General features: G+C 32.3%; 2 protein-coding genes and 2 long non-coding RNA genes across 4 annotated transcripts; 2 read left to right on the plus strand and 2 right to left on the minus strand.

The window, feature by feature from the left end:
• Positions 1-907: 907 nt before the first annotated feature.
• LOC108452844 (uncharacterized) lies at positions 908-3,820 on the minus strand. Its single transcript, XR_001866460.2, has 2 exons — positions 2,947-3,820; positions 908-2,604 (listed from the first exon to the last, which is right to left on the minus strand). It is a non-coding gene; the product is annotated as an uncharacterized LOC108452844 (long non-coding RNA).
• A 1,984-nt stretch (positions 3,821-5,804) lies between these two features.
• LOC128293323 (uncharacterized) lies at positions 5,805-7,150 on the plus strand. Its single transcript, XR_008283500.1, has 3 exons — positions 5,805-6,342; positions 6,440-6,762; positions 6,911-7,150. It is a non-coding gene; the product is annotated as an uncharacterized LOC128293323 (long non-coding RNA).
• A 2,354-nt stretch (positions 7,151-9,504) lies between these two features.
• On the plus strand, positions 9,505-11,555 carry LOC108453142 (60S ribosomal protein L10-like). The gene is made up of 4 exons (XM_017751081.2): positions 9,505-9,649; positions 10,164-10,665; positions 10,806-10,887; positions 11,184-11,555. The coding sequence occupies exons 1-4, from the start codon at positions 9,640-9,642 to the stop codon at positions 11,250-11,252; spliced, it is 663 nt and encodes a 220-aa protein (XP_017606570.1). The 5' UTR covers positions 9,505-9,639; the 3' UTR covers positions 11,253-11,555.
• A 1,062-nt stretch (positions 11,556-12,617) lies between these two features.
• On the minus strand, positions 12,618-17,081 carry LOC108453141 (serine/threonine-protein kinase AtPK2/AtPK19-like). Its single transcript, XM_017751080.2, has 7 exons — positions 16,944-17,081; positions 14,749-15,698; positions 14,468-14,550; positions 14,249-14,369; positions 13,802-13,975; positions 13,488-13,595; positions 12,618-13,233 (listed from the first exon to the last, which is right to left on the minus strand). Exons 2-7 carry the CDS (start codon positions 15,427-15,429, stop codon positions 12,940-12,942), a joined length of 1,461 nt encoding a protein of 486 aa, XP_017606569.1. The 5' UTR covers positions 15,430-15,698; positions 16,944-17,081; the 3' UTR covers positions 12,618-12,939.
• Positions 17,082-20,480: the final 3,399 nt, after the last annotated feature.

Genomic DNA, 20,480 nt, shown 5'->3' on the forward strand with positions numbered 1-20,480 from the left:
AATTAGTGAAGGAATTGCGGAGATTTCATCTTGCTGCTCTATCGAGCTGTGTAGAGAACTTTTACTGTAAGCTGTAATTTTTTTTCTAAAAAAATGGAAAAGAAAAAATGTGATACCCAGAGTGCACATTGCTTAATTTGGAGGATAAACAAAGAAGAAACATATAAAAATTGCCGACGAATAGATTCTGCAACTTCAACTTGCAAAGTTCGGAACAAGTAATTTGAGAAACGAGATTTTCAATGACCACCAAGCTGGATTTCGGATGTGGGGGACCAAACTTTAACTCATCAGATATTGTTTAAAGTAACAAGAATCTAGTGAACTACAATACCAAAACTAATAAAGTAATAATATACTTTATATATCAGGTGAAAATGGTGGCTGTAAAATACCAACCACTTGGGGACCACATTTTATATAGATTGCAATGCTATAATGATTTATTTATTTTTATTGCTTATATCTACTGTTAATAGTTTGTGTAATTAAGTGAAATAACATCCATTATATATTCGAACAATGCAAATTTATCTCGGTGAGGCAAGTTCATTCATACATAATTTATACTCATTTATTCCCAAAGTGGAGTTTCTAGTTAATGCCATGCTTGTTTCTAAAACAGGAACTTCCCTCACCCATATTAGGTAACACATCTCACAAGCCCCAATGCATGAATACTACCATTCCCAGTTTCTATACATACATATATATATGGTTATCATTTTAATAAAAACAAAATTACCATCATCAACGCAGATTGACGGGATGCAATGCAAGTTCCAAAGCGTCATGTCATGTTTGAATTGCTTTTGCATAATATAATAAAATAATGGGTTTCTGCCTCAATGCGCACTTTCAGTTGCAGTAAACAGAAAAGAAAAATGGGTTCTAAATGTACTTAACCTTCTCGGAAACCAAAACCCCCACAGATATATTTTTATGTTAAATCTTGTACTTGAAACACACATAAACTAGCCGTAAAAGCCGGATGTTTCTGCAACTTTTGTAATCAAACAGATTTTTCCTATGGCCCTCACTTACTTTGAAACCAAAACCAATACCACTGAAACACACCTTGAAACAAACACATGATAACACGTGCACCAAACTGTACAATGTCTGACCAAAAATGCAAGTGTAAATTTTAGGAACAAAGACACATGGCTGAGAGCAGATAGCACAGTCAAGCTCAAGAGACATCAGTATTTACTTGCAGACCTTTCATTGTCTCTCATTAATTCATCAAACCACATCTCTTGTAGACCATTTTAATAGTTCCATCAGAGTGGACTGGAGTAGTGGTAGAGCCTGGAGGTATATACAGGTGTATAATATAAGTTAGAGAAGCAAAGGCCAATACATGCAATACAAGATAGACTTTTCTGAATATGTCTGCAATAATGGCCCCTGCAAAAGTTAAGTAGTTAACCAACCATTCCCATTTGATAAGTTAGATTGCATGCGCTACACTTTTCTCCAAAGTTTGGTTCTCCTGTCTAGTAAAAAAAATTGAAATACCAAGCGAGAAAACCAGTTACCCCATGTCAGAGAAGTACCAACTCTTTGACCAGCCATGTCATTAATGATCCAACCCCAGTTTGTATAAATTTACTTAAAAAGAAAGAGAGGCTAATCGGTGATGATATGACCTAGCCAAGTTGGTAGGGTATCTGAACGTGTGATAATGAGATGAAAGATTGATGGTGTCTCTTTCTCAAAAATAAAACATGCAATTTGGGACAAGTAGGCTATATCGGTAAAAGCCTATATATAGTCAATTGTTAAAATTCAAACTTTTTTAACTTAATGTCAATCAAAAATTTCAAATGAATGAAACCGATAATTTAGTTTACATGGTGGCACACAAATTAAACAAGAGAAAAGAACAGTTTTTGGGTGGTACAGACAGATAGATAAATGAGGGTTTTTGGGTGGTACAGACAGATAGATAAATGAGGGCAACAGAAAGAAGGAGCTCCCTTCAGTCCAAGCATGGAGAAAGAGGGATGCAAAATTATCTCCCGCTTCATTCACACAATCACAGTAGTAAAAATCTCCAATCTATTTTCTACTGAGTGTTTGAATGAATGAGTCGGCAGCTAGTTCAACCCCCTTATTCCCATCCGTGAGTGGGCTGAAGGAAGCTCTCTCTCCTGCCATTTCTCTAACTTCCATTAATTCCCTCCTTCCTTCCTTCCTTCCTACCAGCAATTTACCACATCCCCAAATTAGAAAATTAATCAAAAAGTTCACTATCACTAACAAAGCAAAATAATTAATCTTCAGCATTAACTACATTACTTCTGTTTTGAGCCGATCTAATCGTGCACTATATAAGTATAACCATCTGCCTATGCCCAAGGTTCAGTCAACTGAAGCAGCATTATGACAAACACCAAATTAGTTCCTAATAAACCAAGCTTTGTGATTCTAGGTTTAGGAACCAACATGATGCCCAATAGGATGAAAGAGAAAGTAAATAAACAACAACTCAACCAAATTACTGACAGAAATGAAACGAGTGATGAAAGGAACTCATGGTAGTCGAAGTTTCTCCTTCCAAGTCCCACCACCAGGTCTGAAACACGGCAGGCTCCATCACTACAGATTAAAATTGAACGCATTGAATAAAGAAGATCAATCCTGGAGTACCCTTTGACCATCACATTCAGAAAAACGTAATATATGATCAACACCAATTGAAAACACTCGACATGAACCATTATCGAAACCACCACCAACTATGCATAGAATAAGCAAGCATACGATTTTAAAACATAAAGATTATAGTGCTCCACACAAAGGAAAAGAATGATTAGATCCTGTAAATCCCGGTGGTAAGATAAAGATGAATTGCGAGTTAAGGGAAAAATAAAAAATAAAAACATTATCCAGCTACGGTCAGCTTCAAATATACAATTTAAGAGATGAGATAGAACTTACTGTTGTAAGCAGGAAAGCATGTGCATATGTGTCGACTGATGAATTATAGTCTATAAAGCAAGTCCTAAGGAGAGGGGGAAAAAACTAAAAGACGTTATAAGAATTAACCCTGGAAACTTTGACAGAAAGACATTAGATCATAGAAACCAATTTCCCGGATAAGATATGATACAAGTGAATATATCAAGTAAACATATATACATATATGAACTAAAATAGTATGTTAACATAGTAGGTACAAAAAGAGAGAGAACCAATAAAAGTAAAAGCAAAGTGTGATTCTGGATCTAATTCATTTATCTTAACCTAACCGCTAAAATATGTATGTGCTCCTCTAGTACTATTAACATTAATATTCATGGAGAGAGTAATTATGTTGGGTTAGTGAAGTACAAACCCTAAATTTGCAAAAGATGCAAGTATTACTTAAAACCCTAATCTTAGAAAATAAATGAGAAGAAAAAAAATTAGGAAAAAAATGGAAAAAGAAATAATGGAAAGGCCCTGGAATGGAGTGCAACTGCAGGTAGCAAAACTAGGAAATGGAGTGAGAGAGAAGGTGGAGCATAATAATAGAAAAGAAAAGAAAAAGGAGCTAGCTGCAGAAATTATGGATTGTGGAGGCCAGGATGAGAGGAATGAGTTATAGCATGTATGTATATCTATGTGTATGTATGTGTGTATTATTCATGGGCAAATTAAAGGGAAAGGATATGGGTCGTTGTTGTCATGAGAGTCAGATACAGGAAAGCGACCCAACATCTGAATATATCTAACGAGGGAGAGTGGAGAATAGTGTGTAATGGGGGAAAAGGAAGGAAAAAGAATATTAGAAATCAAGGGATGAAAAAGCAAAGCACAGTAGTGGATGGGTAGCCTCTCTTATCGCACATTCTCTTTCTTCATGCATATAATATTTTAATTTCACTTCCCATCCCTTATAATTGGATTAAATTATACACTACATTAGATTAAATTAAATTTTCATTATTTTGGGTCAAACTATCGTTTTCATATGCTATAATTTTATAGATTTTAGGGGGTCTAAAGAAGAATTATCCGGGGTCGCCCGCCCCCTACTTCCTCCCTTCTCTCCTTACTCAATTCCTTCATACTTAATAATAATTTTTGCCTTCAGTCCCTATTCTCTTCATACTTTTGAGTTTTAGTTCTACTTTTAATTCCAATAATTTAACTGCTCTATTTATCTAATTTCAAAATTAAAGTTCAATTTTTTATAGAAAAGGCTGAATTGGTAACATCATTAATAAACTTTTATTAAAGTTGAATTAATAACAAATAAAGAACTAAATTTATAAAATTAAAAATACGAGTGAAAAATAATTTCAGTTTAATACTTACAAGATATAATTTAAAAATTTAAATTTCAACAGCCAAATAGCATAGTATGGAGAATGAAAGCAGAAATATAAAATACTATGTAGGGTGGCTAGGAGTCGTAGAGTATTTGCTTCTTGTTTGTAAATATAGATATGTCTATAAAAAAAAGGATGTATAATTATTTATTTACATATATACTTTCTCTTGCTTCAAAAGAAAAGAGAGAATAGAGCATTGATATTGGCTAGTTGATAGTGTTAATTCAGATGCAGGTAACTTTCTGGCGCTCTTGTCTGGTGTCATGGTTTGTGGAGGCAAAGCAAAGCTTTTTTATATTATATATATAGATAAACCGATGAATATGCTTATGTAGCTATATATAAAAGTAGACCTTGATGATTTGATGTGAGAGAGACGTACAATGACCTAATCCTCTGCTGGGGAGTAGTAACTCAAACTCAAACTCAAATTCACACTCACACTCACACTCACACTCACACTCACTTCACTACAGCCCATACAACATTATACTATGTTGCTTTTACACTGTAAATTTGCACATTCTTTTCTTAAAGCTCTGATAAACTCACAGAATCCCAAATGCCAAAAAAAAAAAAAGTCCTTTTTCCCCTGTCTGCATCATAGATAGAGAGTGAGTAACCTTGTGGAGACCACTCTAGCTATTCTCATTTGCATCATCATCACTCATCCGTTAAATCTCCCCCCATTGATGCTAAAAGTAACTTTTCAAATTTCATAGGCCAAATCCTGCGACTAATGTGAGTATTTTCCATTTCAGTGAGACTTGAGATGAGGCAAATTAATCGCCTAAGATAGCTCCTCAAGCATATATCCACCACTCCTTCAACTTTTGCTATAATTTTCTGTCCACCACTCCTTCAACTTTTGCTATAATTTTCTGACATATATATATGGCCATGTATGTATTCCCTTCTCTAACTTTAGCCATTCATCATTGGACCCGCTAAGAGAGGATGGGAAGTGGGACTGAATAAAAACATCATCACTACCTTGCACATACATACATACATGCATGTGCTACAATCCTACTATCTGCAACCGCAAAATACCTACAAAACAGAACAAACATACAATATAAAGAGAATCTCGTTTGCAAGTCGCATTGGATTGTATACATGATGAAAATAAACAAGAAACACAGCATAGGTGTAGACTGTAGAGAGTAATAATTAATCCAATACATGATTGGGGAAAAAAAATGTTTCTGAGCGGTGTTTAGGTTGAGACTTGAGAGCTGAGGGTATTAATATGTCACCCAGATTACCAGCATTTAGGACATACACTTACAAGACTACGACCTTTTATTTATTATTATTTTTTATTATACGTCGAATGAAATATCACCAGTTGTACAAATTGATTTATGCCGACAACTGGCACCACTCCACTAGGGGAACACTTGGAATTTTTACGGGACCACCACACACCATTGATGCAACACAGTGACCCCAATCTGAAATCGTGATAATAATTCTTCTCCGTTCGCCAGCTGAGAATTTTTATACATACACAAACACACAGCAAGGCACCACTGTACAATGACAAGCCATCAACCAAAAAGATGGTAATTTCAATAATTTTGGGAGTGACATGGTGCTAAAATCTGGGTCTAACACAATTGGGAAAAAGCCAAGTTGATGGTTGAAGCGATAGTAGCTTCGTTCGGTAAGAGTGAAAATACAAGTTCAAACTTTAAAAAAGGAACTTGTTGCGGCACTCTTTAGCCACTCCCGGAAAAACAAACTTGTAGGCCCATCCCCTAATGACTATAGATCTGCAGCTTTAACAATAACTCTGCAGTGAGTCTCATCTCAAACCTGAAATATGGTACCAAAACATAGCTTCTTATTCAAAACAAAAAAAAAGTTTAATTTTCCAAGAAAACATTTCACAGCTGAATTTCATAGAGAGGCAATACTTTAGGTCATCAAGCAACTAGGCATGATAATGTGGGATGTGAGGGAAGTGGCATGTTCAATAGCAGTGGTAAAATTTCAGAATTTCAGTAAAAAGGTATTGACCCCTGTTTTCTATATATGGAACTTTAACAGAAGTAGATATTTATATATGATATATTTATCGTCAATCTCCTGTTGACTGGCTTTACCAGGTGAAAGTTGTGAGTAGTGTGAGAGGCACATGTCCAAAATCTTTACATGACTAGCAGAACCACTGGTTGAGATGAGACACCAAAAAGGAAAACATGTAATGAATTGATCAATATATCAATGGCTGGGGAGAATGGTGGTTCATATCCTGCTGGCGGTAATTAGAATCATTTTCACTCGTTGTTCCTTTCAATTTCAAATTCCAAGAATTGATCTTGAATTCCACATTGTTTCGTCTTCAGGATGAATTTAAATGCTTTTTCATTAGCTAGAATATCCAACTTATCCATCATGAAGATTCCCAAGTACTTCCAAACATATGGAGGTACTATTCAAATTTGATGCATAAAAGCTTTTGCTTCCTGCCATATTTGTTATTCTTGAGAATACAAAATTGTTGGCATGCTTTCTGGAATTTTTAGAGTAAACGATCATTAATATTCCAAGTTGGTATATTGTTTATTCCATTCCAGCTTCAGATCCGACCCATGGTTTGAAGGATGAACATCATACCATCACCAGAGATATAGAAAACACCGAGATATGAAAATTTCAATCCAACAATCCTTCTCTTATGGGTAAAAGTATGATGGAGCACCTATACTAAGGGTTAGATTGTATTTTATCTCTTCTACTAAAAAATAGATAAATTAATCCATGTTCATTAGATCAAATAGCAAATTTGTCCTTCTATTATAAATTTCATATGCTATCATAAATTGGTCATTTACGTTAGCATAAGGTACACGTGGCATATTACATGTCATTATCTAATTATTCCGTCAACCATGTTAATTTTTAATAGTACTAATGGATAAAATTTTTAGCAAAAAGGACAAATTTACTCTTTAATCTAACATATAATGACTAGTTTGCCCTTTTTTGAGTAAATGAAACAAAATGCAATTCGACTTCTAATATAAGAGCCATCATAGTACTTTTACCTATATTAGCAACATTGCAATGGTTACGTATATAATAGAATAAGAAAAAAAAGTCTTCAAAATCTTAAGGGTAAACTAAGTTAGACACCAACTTTTAGGGAGCTTTCATTTTGGAAATCTTTGCAATTTTGTGACCCAACTTTTAAGGTATTTTTATTTTAGCCACCCAAGCGTTAAATCTCTAATGGCGATTAAATGTACACACCACGTCATATTTACACTTTTATTTTGGTCACCCAACTTCTAGGTCATTTTTATTTTGGTCACCCAAAAAATATATTTTTTTTTAAAATATTAACATGGTAAAAAAGCAATAAGGATTAAAGTGAATAAATAGTAGAAGCTAAGATAATACATTAAAAATTATGAATTTGTACTTGTTTACCCCTTGTCAAAATTCTAAATTTCTTTTCTTTTCAATATTAAAATTTTAAATTTCAAAACATTAAAATCAAATAAATAAATTATTGGAAAGTTTTATCAAATAAATAAATTATTGGAAAGTTTTATCCCTTGATGGTGATGTAGAAATTAATTAACTAAAATTTTATTGAAAATTATTGAAAAATTTGATCACTCGATAATCTCCTTCTAAAATTTTAAATTTTATTTTATATTTCTAAATTAAAATAAACTCAAATAACTCATCTTTAATAATTATTTGTGAAACATAAATTTCTTTTGATCATATGATTTTGAAAAATATTTTAATTAATTAAATTAATTTCCCTTTTATTTGTTTGAATTTCTATCAATTTTCAATTTGTTGAGTTTGATTTTAGTTCTTGGCATCTATCGTGTTATATATTCAATTTGGATGTTATACATTTTATTTAAAATTTGCTTCTATGGTTGTATTAAATCATTTAAATATCATTTATTATTATATTAAATTATTTAAATATAATTTATTTTATGTTTAAAATTTTAAAATATTTTATGTATCATTAATTTTCAAATAATTTATATTAATTACTTGAAAATTATTTAAAATTTATATTTAATGCATTATTATATTAAACTATTTAAATAATATTGTTTAAATTAACTAATCTTTTACTTTTCAATATTATGTTTAAAAATAATATTTTCACTTTTCACAGTAATTTTTAACAATGATATCGAGCACTTAAAATTAATAAACCACACTTATTCACGATATTTTTAAAAATATATATTTTTTATAAAACACCATTCAAAGAACTAAGCTTAATTCTAATATTGATGATTAATATATTTTGGGTTTACTTGCTGGTTTTCCCATGCAATGGTAATTTTAGATCTGTTGTTTTAGGTAGGACTTGGAATGTCTTCAAAGGATTTTATTACTTTACAATACATGGTGGAGTACTACAGCGATGCATTCCCTTTGATACATGCATTCAGCATTAATGGCTATCAATTGCAAGTCTTTCGTGCCGCATCAATCATAATTTCCACATAAAAATATTTTTCCACGTTATTCTTTAACTAGTAATTTTTTTTTTCCAAAAAATTTACAACTTGCGACCCACATACCTCACGTTTCTTCATTATTCCCTTACATCCATCAACGCTTCCTGTGTTTAAGGAAGAAAAGATTCGTCATGGAGAGGGAATGATGTGGGAAGATAAGTAGTGTGCAAATATCCCTAAAATAGTAATAAATTAACAATAAAGTGATAATTATATAATATTCAAATAATAACAATAAAATAATAGTAATATAATAACAAATTGTTATCAAAACAACAACAAATCAGTAACAAAACAATAGCAAAACAGCTGAGTTGGGCCAAGTCGAGCCCAAGCTAAAAAAATCTACCCGAGTGGTCCGACTCATTTAAAAAACGGGTCTTATTTTTTTGTCCATGTCCATTTTTCGGACTTATTTTTTTGCTCAAATCCTCTTACATTTTGAGCGGATTTTCAAATTTGGTTAGATAACTCAGCCCATGATCATGTTTACTTGCATTAGTTCTATTAAGCTTTAACTTTACTTGATTCTTTTTGTTAGTACAAGGACTAAATTAACCCATTTAAGATTAGTGAGACTAATCTGATCAAGTTCCCATAATAGAGGGACTTGGTAGGGAATTTCACCTATAAAAAACGTACATGGTGCTGGGCTGGGCTTAGACAGAAGTTGTATGAGCCCATGACAGAGCAGTTCAATACTAATATTATTTACACTATAAAATGTTAGGGCAAAACTAGGGTTTTCGGATTTGGCTGTTGCTGTTCCTTAATCTCAAATCTCATCTGCACCAGCCGACGACATGGGGAGGAGTGAGTTTCTTCCTTCCCTCCTTTGCTTCCGATTACGATTCTTCTTTTTTAATCTTTACTGCTATACTTGTTTATACTTTTTGATTTTTAGTTATTTGAGTTTTTCACACGATGCAAGAAAACCTTACAGTGTTGCACTTTGTTATAATCTACTACTCATTACATCATGTAATTGCTTTCACATACTACTAAAAATTCATTGGAAATGTGTAGTAGGGGTCATTTTTTATGTTGCATTACTATGCTGCATTTGTGGAATCTATAAAGCATTGTACTTTTGTTTGCAAGCGCTGGTTAAATTAGATTTCCTGTCTACAGCATTTTTCAAGTTTAATTGTATATATCTCTTCTTTCTTGCTTGCACTGATGGCTTAAGGTTCCTGGAAACTTTACCTTTGGAAAAGGTTCATTGTATTTCATGGGTTCTATCATTCTTTCCCCAAGAAGCTATTGTTGAATTATGTTGAATTTGAGTGTCATTCGCATTATGGTTTTCTAAAATTCTTTCTTATAGGACCTGCAAGGTGTTATCGCCAAATCAAGAATAAGCCATACCCCAAATCTCGATACTGCCGAGGTGTCCCAGATCCTAAGATCAGAATTTATGACGTTGGGATGAAGAAAAAAGGTGTTGATGAGTTTCCATTCTGTGTCCATCTTGTGAGTTGGGAGAAGGAGAACGTCTCAAGTGAGGCATTGGAAGCTGCCCGTATTGCCTGCAACAAGTACATGGCCAAGTTTGCAGGGAAGGATGCTTTCCATTTGAGAGTGCGGGTTCATCCCTTCCATGTTCTGCGTATCAACAAGATGCTTTCATGTGCCGGTGCTGATAGGCTTCAGACCGGAATGAGGGGTGCTTTTGGAAAACCTCAAGGAACATGTGCCAGAGTTGACATTGGTCAGGTTCTGCTCTCTGTTCGTTGCAAGGATAGTAACAGCCATCATGCACAGGAGGCCCTCCGTCGTGCAAAGTTCAAGTTTCCTGGTCGTCAAAAGATTATTGTTAGCAGGAAGTGGTATGCATTTTTCTTTCTTAAGACATTGTGTTCTTAAACTTGTATTGTATATACAGTACATATGCTCGACAATAAATCACCTAAGTTCTGGAAATATGGTTTACTATCATTTATGATATTATTATATTTTTCATTGGTAGGGGATTTACCAAGTACAACCGTGCTGATTATCTGAAGTGGAAGTCTGAGAACAGGATCATGCCAGACGGTGTCAATGCAAAGGTAATATTAAGATTACTTTCAGATATAGGAAAATGTTATATCTTTCAAACAGTGGTTTTGTTTATTTATTTTCCTGATCTGCATATTTAATCCATTATAGCTATCTGTATGTCTTAGGAAGGATGCTAATTAGATGACATTGTGCATGTTTTTTTCACTTCATGGAGCTGAATTGTTTGTCCTTGTTTTAACTTTGTTACTTTTGTTTATGTTCATAAACAAAACATGTAATAGTGGATTTAGTACATGTTTATTATTGCATTTCTAAACTGGAACTTGTGATTTGTAATGTGCAGCTTCTTGGATGTCATGGTCCTTTGGCTAATCGTCAACCTGGAAGAGCTTTCCTCTCTGGATCAGCCTAGACTCTCAACTATCCAGCAAATTTTTAAGTTCTCTCCAAAAGCTTTCTGTTGAACTCATTTCTGGTTTATCATTACAGTTGTGTTGCAGATCTTCCTTTAGTGGATTTTCAGGTTTAAAATATTTGGTTTAATGAATTGTTAGTCACACCATTATTATGGAATTTAATTTTATTGTTAGTATTATTTCCATCTTGTTGTTTCCTTGGGAAGCCTGGCGCCGTTGATTGAGTTTCTGACTAATGCATTTTGCCTTGTCGTTTTCTTCCAATTGTTTTGTGAAATGCAGCAAGTAATTTAAGCAAAGCCGAGTAGCGTATGTATCTTTCTTTATGCTGTCAGTAAACTGGACAATCAGTGCAGTGGTGTCCCATTTTACATAACCCATTCTTTGGTCCTTGGTGTGAATAATTTGACTTTTGTTCTATATCATCTGTTTACTTAAAAGAGGGATATTTTGGTAAAATAATGCAAAAACTATTTTTTATTAAAATGATATAAACTTAATTTTATTTACCCTAATTCTATGAATTGAAAAGCAAAAAAAATTACAGATTCTCATTCCCCAAATTGGGTTTGTTGATGGTAATTTTAAATCGTTAAAAACATGAATTAGATATCTCATTGAATATTTTTACATTTGATATATTATAGAAGTAGAAATAGAAGCACATATCATTAAATTTTTATGAAAGTATAAATGTCAAATGTGATAATCTCTTTTTTTAAATGGGGAGCTTATTTGGCTGCCTACCAATTGTGACTTGCGCAGAGAGTTTTTGCTTGACAATATATACTTTTTTTATTTTTGACAAGAATTCACGATTTAGAATGATTTCACTAAAAAATATGGATTAAATCTACAATGCATAGAATTAATAATTGAAGTGAAATGATTTAACAGTTAATGTTTGAATTAAAATTTTAAAATTTAAAATGATATAGGAACTAAAATTAACCAATTCAAAAATACAAAGACTACTATTATTATTTTTTACTAGAATAATATAAATCTAATTTTATTTACTCAAATGATATGAATTCAAACAGTGAAAAATATTGTGGAATCTCATGTCCCATATTGGGTTTTTTGGTGGGGATTTGGGCATGATAAACGGTGACAGAAGCAAGAAAATATCTCCCCACTTTTATACTTATTAACTATTATTTTTTTATTTAAATTCAATTAGTAGTCCTCTGCTATAGGTACAGCTGTAAACTTAATTCATATTTTTCGATCTAATCATTGTAAGTCGCGAATTATGAAATATCAATTTTAATTAATCCATTAACTAAAATTTTAATAATATATAAAAATAACAAGTTAACATAAGATTACACATATAATAATATGTTTAGCGATCAAAATTTAAAAATAGCAAAACTTAATAAATTTAATAATCATCATTTGGTGAGCACTAAAATTTTAAAAATTGAAAACTACAGGACTAAAAATGACTAAATTAATGCACAAGGACCAAATCTACAACTTTTGCAAAGTACAGGGACTAATAGCAGAATTTAACCTTTTGATTTTGACTAAGAATCAGTAGTAAACATCAGCTGCAACACGAAATGCAGAAAGCAGAGTCGTTTTAAACAAGTCCAAAAACATAAATATATAGTTCATATATAGTTAACTGTTTCAATAAACTAAAGGAGAGAAGCTAGATAGCACAGCCATCGAATATCAAGCATTTCTCTGAAGAAATGAGGCGACAGGCCTCACATATGTGAACCCCTTAAAGGGATTCTCACCGAATGTAGGACTGGCAACTGGAGAATCAATAACCGGCATGCTAGTCCAGCACTCCTCAAAATTAGCTACGCAGTGGTTTCCTGCAACATCAGGGAGAAAACTCGGCCTAACCTCCCGAGCCTCTAATTTCTTCCAGTTAATGGCCTTGAACCATTTATGGCGTTTGATCTCCTCACTACCTCCTTTTCCACAACCCAGACGCTTACTTGCTTCTTTCTGCAGCAGCTGAAGAGAAAAACAACCTAGACCATGATTTCTTATCTTGTAGCAAGAAAATTCAAAAACCATGATGCCCTGGAGCAACATTAAAAATTGCATAATAACCCAAAGAAACCATTCGTTTCACAGCTGTATAAAATTTGTAAAAAATTGCATAATGTGAAGTGGAACATTTAAATTCACTTCTGTGAAGTGTTGGACATTTGCAGAGCATCGAATCATTATGGCAAAGGCATAAATAGATGAGAATGAGGATTTACCCCCTTGAGGATTGAGTGTGCTTCACTTGACAAAAAAGCTGGCAACTTAATCTTTTCCTTTATTATTTTATCCTGGACCTTTTGTCTGTTTCCTCCAGTAAAGGGTGGCTACAAAACAGTTAACCAAAGCGAGGGGAGCATATGAATATCAAAGAACTGGCAGGATGCATGCATGAGACACTAGACATGCACTTTCCCAAACGTAACAAGAAATCAAGATCTGAATATCATCAGAATGGAAACTTTCTGCATCAAGAAAAGGCTTTGATATGTTGAACACAATAAAATTATGAAAACTAATATGGTATACCAACCTTCCCAGTAAGCATTTCATACAGTAGAATTCCAACACTCCACCAATCAGCAGCCTTGTCATGGCCTTTTCCAAGAACAATTTCAGGTGCCATATATTCTAAAGTTCCACACAGAGAATTGGATCTTGTATTTTCGTCAAATTCCTTTGCTAGGCCGAAATCAGTCAGCATTACCTGGTAACATACGGGTAGCAACAACAACCATGAAGATAGTTTAGAAATCAGTAATTTATGCTAAAAGTAGAACACAGTTTCCAAGTCAAGCAATCATATTGATTGTGACCACTGCAAAAACCAACGTCCAGGTCAGACATGCACAACGACAAATATTTCAGGTTTGGAAACATGATTTTGCTATAGACATGGACATAAGCACAGTAAATACAATCTCTAGTAGATTAAAAACAGCATTTGCATCCAAATATTCACAGCATTTTGCAGTCTTACATGTCCATCTGCATCCAGAAGAATATTTTCAGGTTTTAGATCCCTGTGCATTATGCCATTTGCATGGAGATGAGAAACAGCTGATACTATCTCCGCAGTATATATGCGAGCCAAATCTTCCCTGAAGAAGGAAATGCAAAATGTTGGACTATGCTGAAGAAATTCTACATCATAAAAGGTAAATCAATAAGCAGTTATAGCTAACATACAATACCATACCTGAACAAGCCTTGGCGATAAAGTTGGAAGAAAAGATGTCCCCCATTAACAAAGTCAAGAACAAGATACAGCCTATATTTGGTCTGCATGAAATGATAAATGGATAAATATACATCTATATATTCTACATTCGACAGCCACTGCAAAAATATACAACTGCCAAAATTTTCAGCATAAGTACACTCATATTTCTACTAGCATGGGATCATTGAAACATGTGAATACCATAAGAGAATAAACAACCATAAACATAAAACATGCTTCTACTAGCAAATCAGTACTTGGAATGAGTATCTGAGCTGCACAATGAACGGGTGGTCCACTTTTCCTAATATAGCCCTCTCAGATTTCATGTATTCAGCATGATTTTGCTCCATAATCTTATCCTTGCGCATGACTTTCATTGCATATATGTCTGAGGTACCATTCCTTCTTACTTGATAAACCTTTGCAAAAGCACCTTGGCCAACAACCTTTAAAACTTCAAAATCTTCAAGTCCCACAGATTGTTGTCTCAAAAGATGAGTCTCTATATGGTCATCAGGGTTCTCCAGAATAACATCATTAATTGAAGGTTTCTTAAGCTCTTTTTGAGCCTCTTCCCTTGCTCCTTCTACAAGTTCCAAGGAATCCCCTGTTTCACGTAATGTGAGCTTGCTAAGCTTCAATGACTGGCTAACATATGTTGAGGGGCCAACCAAGGAGTGTGAACGGTTACAGATGACAGCTGGATCATCATAAAGCATTTCATTGGATTCAGTTGCAACAACCAGGTTTCTAGGATTCTGGGAGTTGATTTCCATTGAGGGTTGAACTGGGGAAGGTCCAAACACATCCGAGAAATCAAACTCAAGATGATCAGATGTCAGAGAATCAGGTTGCCCCACAGGGACAAGCAACTGATTTTGGAATGCTTTGTTAATGCGAGACTCATTTAAACTAGATAACCGAGAGGAAACCATGCTGGTTATGATATGACGTGGTAACTTTAAAAAGGCTTTGAGGCTAAGGCTAGAAACTTCCAAATGATTCTGGCATGCAGTTAGATGAGGAAGGGCACCGTACAATGGCCTTAAACAAGTGGAAGTTAATGAATGCAACAGGGGTTCCAAGAAAACTTCGAAGCAAGCAAGCCAAAATCCAGACAAGAAAATCGTTCTTGTTTCCCAATTTGCAGGAAACTGTGGATGCAACAGTGCTGCTTGAATTCATGAAGATCAGATTTGCAAAGCTGTAGAGTGTAGACGAAGGCAACATAAAGTCAGTTTCAGCTGTCAATGGAAGTCTATCATGTCACCTTAACGTAGTATTAATATAGAAAAAATTAAATGTATTTAAAATGGAAAAAGGAAAAAGATCGCCCTATTGTATGCATTATAACGACTTGCAAATAAGAGTGACTAGTCGATGTGAAGTAGCTAAAATATCTACAGTGTTGCATCATTCATGAAGAAATGCATTACTGCATATTTCGTCCACAAACACTACCCCTTTGTTTTCTTGCATTTCAGGTTTCAAAATTGATTATAAACCTCTTCTGTTGAACAACTGAAACTCAATATTAAGTTTCCATCATTCGACTTCATGGCTAAGGCGTGCAGACTGCTACCATTCGCAGGAGGGAATTCACTTGGATAAGTTTAAGGTAAACTACCTATTAGTCACTCTAAATAGGGGTTGTTACTATTTTGGTCACCCAATTTTTTTTGTTAATTTGGTCATCGCAAAAAAAAAGAAGGAAAAATGGTCAAATTGGTCACTTCATCATTAAATGGTAACAGAAATCTAACAATTGATTTCCACACTAGTCACTCTAAAACTGTTAGCCACTCTAAATAGGAGTCATTTCTATTTTGATCACTCCAAAATTTTTTGTACAAATGCACCGTTTGTCTTTTATTACCATTTAATAGTGAAGTGATCAATCTAATCATAATTTCTTTAGATGACCAAATTAACAGGAAAATTATTTGGGGTGACCAAAATAGGAACGAACTCTATATAGAGCAACCAAAAGTGTAATAATTTACCCATAGATAATTTTTACCTGATATATAGGAAGCATCTTTGATATCTAGATTCACTTCTATCATTTATAATGCTATTTTACTCCTGATTCATAAGATATTCTTTTCATCTAACAATAAGCGTTCAAATAAAAGCACATTTTTCCTATTTGATTTATAGCTCGAAAATTCAAATCAACAAACAGTTATAACTTTTACCAAAGTCCAGATTACGTAATTCAGTAACATGGTGGTAAAAAACAAACAAAATCACATATAATTCATCACGAAAAAAAAAAAACGAAATCATAGTCAGATCTGTGCATATTATTCCAAGGACAAATCAGAAACGCAATTTAAAGCTCAAAATTTGATTCTCAAACCATTAAAAAGAACAATTCATGTGAGAAAAAGCAAGAGCAGTAAACAGAAGAGAAAATCTATAAAATGAAAAAGAAGAAAGGAGGGACCTGAGGAGGATTGCAGAGGCAATTCGGAGACGAAAGCTTTCGTGAAAGAAAGAAAAGCTTTTAAAAAAGTGAAGGCCTCGTTTATAGTTTAAAATAGTAATAATAGTTAAAAATAAAATATTCGATTACGGATTCTTCTGTATTTTAGTGGCAAATTTTTGATTGGTTGACGTAGCAGAGGGCAAGATCGATAGTGGCCTGGCGTTTTGGATCAGTCAACATCTAGAGCCGGGCCGGGCTGGGATGGTTTGGGTATAATAAAAATTTTGCTTTTAATTTTTTGAAAAGGATTCGAATTCAAATTATTTTCAGGAAGTAAAAATTCACGACTTATATTATTTAAAGAAGCATAAATATATAAGGATATTCATGAAATTAATAAATAAATTATATTTTATTTAAATTATATCTATATCAAAATAATAATTTTATTATATAATTATAAAAAGTATTTATTTATATTAAAAATTTAAATAAAATATTCGAACAATAAAAATATCAATGAGAGGAATAAAGAAAAACATTAACGAAAAGTTTAAAAATATTAAAATAATAAATATATGAAGGTATTTTCCAAACTAAACACGAATGTATTGAAAAGGAATATTCTTAATATTCCATCTCAACATAGTTTCTTTTGAATCCACAAGTGTTTTGGGAATTACGTGGTTTAAAATTTAAATATTTAGTATTATTCTATAAAAATATTTTTAAGAAATAAAATATTTATTTTAGATATGATATTATAAAATAAAAATAGGTATTTAATTAATGTTTAAATTGTTAATTTTATGATATTTTAGTTTGAATATAAAAATAAATAAATATTATTAACAACAATGCCCATTCCAATCAAACTAAAACTCAAACGACTTTTTTTATACAAAAGTTAAACTACTCATAACTCTTAATTCATACAATAAAAAAATACATTGAACTTATATAGTTCAAATTGTTGCAACAATAATAATATCAACTAAATTAAATTTTGTTTCACGTTACTTAATTAAACCTAAATAACTTGTGGGTGTCTCATTTATATACTTTAATAAATACTATCAACTAGACATATCTATTGGTCGAGTTATTCGTTCAGGTCCGAGGCCTGCCCGAATTTTGGGTAAAAATATTAAGCCCAAAAAAATGGACTTGGGTAAAAAATTAGACCCATTAAAAATATGGGCCCCCATTTTTAAATTTATAATATTTTATTTTTATATATTATGTAATTTAGAATACATTAAAAAATAAACCCATACTAAATATATAACACTATTCTAATGTAAATATTAAAATAATGTTAAGATGATTATATAAAAATTTTAATAAATAAAAAATGTATAAAATTATTAAATAATAAAATAATATAATCTAAATATTTTTAAAAAATTTAAAAATATTATGGACGACCTAAAATGAGTTAGCTTAGTCTTTTATAAATATAGACGAATTTGATAAATTTTAAACTCATATTTCAAACCTAATTGAACTTAAACAAATATAAAATATATTAATATTATACTTAGAACCAAACTAATCTATGAGTACCTCTAATATCAAATATCAACTGGTCTAATGTTCAGCCGTCCACAATTCCGAAGCCACGAGTACTCATGGTACTTGCAGGATAAAAATAAAAAGGATAGAATTACCCTTCTACATCTCTAGAAATTCGCCCTAATAGATATATAATTATTTATTGGACCCAACAAATCATAAAAATCTGATAATTTTAGACATAAGACAGTAAAATAAAACAAAATCATGTTGTAAAGGTGTTACTCATTTTGACATTTAATAAATATACATTCAATTGATACATAAATATTTTAATAGTGATGGTCATACTCAGTTTACAACTCTTCACCATAATAAATGATGTGTGTATGACACTACATCACAAAAATCCTCACCAACCTTATCACTACAATAATTGGAGGAAAAAGAAATGTGATCCACTGTTTGATCCATTAAGTCTACTCCCTTTTATCCTTTTTCGATTTATATGTATATGAGTTACAGGTTGAAAAACCAAATTAGTTTACATTTGTTTCAAATTTCTGTCAAAACAAGTGTTTCGACAAAATTGTATTGCAAAATTTAAACAAAAAGGTAAAAGAATAATAGGAGATTAGAAATGTTGACATGGTTTGGGTAAATAATTTTATTTCTGGTGGGTCTTATTCAGAGAATGAATTCACTAAATAATTTTCGATAGAACAATTGATCTAAGCCTAATTTATCTAATACTTGTGTGGATAATTATAATTTCAATCACTACAAGAAAATAGGGCTTTAGCGGCGTTTTATCAAAAAATGCCGCAAAAATTGTAAAACACAGAGCAATAATGGCGTTTTACCAAAAGCGCCGCTAAAAATGGAGCAATAGCGGCGTTTTAGTAAAAACGCCGCTAAAAACAGAGCATTAACGGCGTTTTTGGTAAAACGCCGCTAAAAACCAGAGCATTGGCGGCGCTTTTGGTAAAACGCCGCAAAAAACCAGAGCATTGGCGGCGCTTTTGGTAAAACGCCGCTAAAAATCAGAGCATTAGCACCGCTTCTCGTAAATCACCGCAAAAAACCAGAGCATTGGCGGCGCTTTTGATAAAACGCCGCTAAAAACCAGAGCATTAGCGGCGCTTTTTGGCAAAACGCCGCTAAAAACCAAATCATTAGCGGCGCTTTTGGTAAAACGCCGCTAAAAGTCAAATAACCCCTAAACCCCAAAAAAATCATAAACACTAATCTATAACCTCTAAGACAATAATTATTAAAATTTATGGTTATACAATATATTAAATATTTTCTTATATAATCGTAAAAGAGGTAGTATTGAGTTTAAAATATTAAATTAATTATCATTATAGTTTAAGGTTTATGGTTTAAGATATATGATTTAGGGTTTAAGGTTTAGGAGTTAACTGTGGTTTAAGATATATGATTTAGGGTTTAAGATTTAAGGTTTAAGAGTTAACTAGTATTTGAAGGTTTATGATGAATTATGGGTTTAGGGATTATAATTTAGGGTTTAAGGGTTAGTGTTGGAGTTTAAGGTGTAAGGGTTTGGGGTTAAGGGTTTAGGGTTTAGGGTTTAGTGTTTATGGGACAGGGGTTAAGAGGTTTAGGGTTTAGATTAATTAGTATTTTTTAATTTATATATTAAACGATTTCTTATGTAATTGTAAAAGAGATAATATTAATTTGAGTATATTAAACTTATGATTATAGTTTAAATTATTTAAGAGATAATAGATAAACTTTATATATATATTAAATGGTTTAAGATTTAATCTAAAAATATTTTGATATATTAAAAATAATTCAATTCAAATTAATTCCTCTACACTTAATTTATTCAAGTGAAATTTAAACTTAAAATTTAGTCCTTATATTTTAATTTGATTAGTTTTGGTCCTTGTATTTTTCAAATCGATCAATTTTATCTTTTGTGCTTTTTAAAATTTAAAATTTTAGTCATGATCAATCAAATGATAGCAATTATATATGTTTGGTTAAATTCTGCTATTAGTCTTGGTA

This window comes from Gossypium arboreum, chromosome 5 (genome assembly GCF_025698485.1).
Source record: "Gossypium arboreum isolate Shixiya-1 chromosome 5, ASM2569848v2, whole genome shotgun sequence".
Classification (NCBI taxonomy): domain Eukaryota; kingdom Viridiplantae; phylum Streptophyta; class Magnoliopsida; order Malvales; family Malvaceae; genus Gossypium; species Gossypium arboreum.

What these genes read in the sequence shown, in the direction of transcription:
- LOC108453142 (XM_017751081.2), top strand. An exon ending in ATTATTGTTAGCAGGAAGTG is followed by an intron (nt 10,666 to 10,805) that starts GTATGCATTTTT and finishes TTTCATTGGTAG; the next exon opens with GGGATTTACCAAGTACAACC. An exon ending in CAGACGGTGTCAATGCAAAG is followed by an intron (nt 10,888 to 11,183) that starts GTAATATTAAGA and finishes TGTAATGTGCAG; the next exon opens with CTTCTTGGATGTCATGGTCC.
- LOC108453141 (XM_017751080.2), bottom strand. Translation starts at nt 15,429, where the DNA reads ATGGTTTCCTCTCGGTTATCTAGTTTAAATGAGTCTCGCATTAACAAA. An exon ending in TATCGCCAAGGCTTGTTCAG is followed by an intron (nt 14,370 to 14,467) that starts GTATGGTATTGT and finishes TTCCTTCTTCAG; the next exon opens with GGAAGATTTGGCTCGCATAT. An exon ending in TTCTGGATGCAGATGGACAT is followed by an intron (nt 13,976 to 14,248) that starts GTAAGACTGCAA and finishes GTATGTTACCAG; the next exon opens with GTAATGCTGACTGATTTCGG.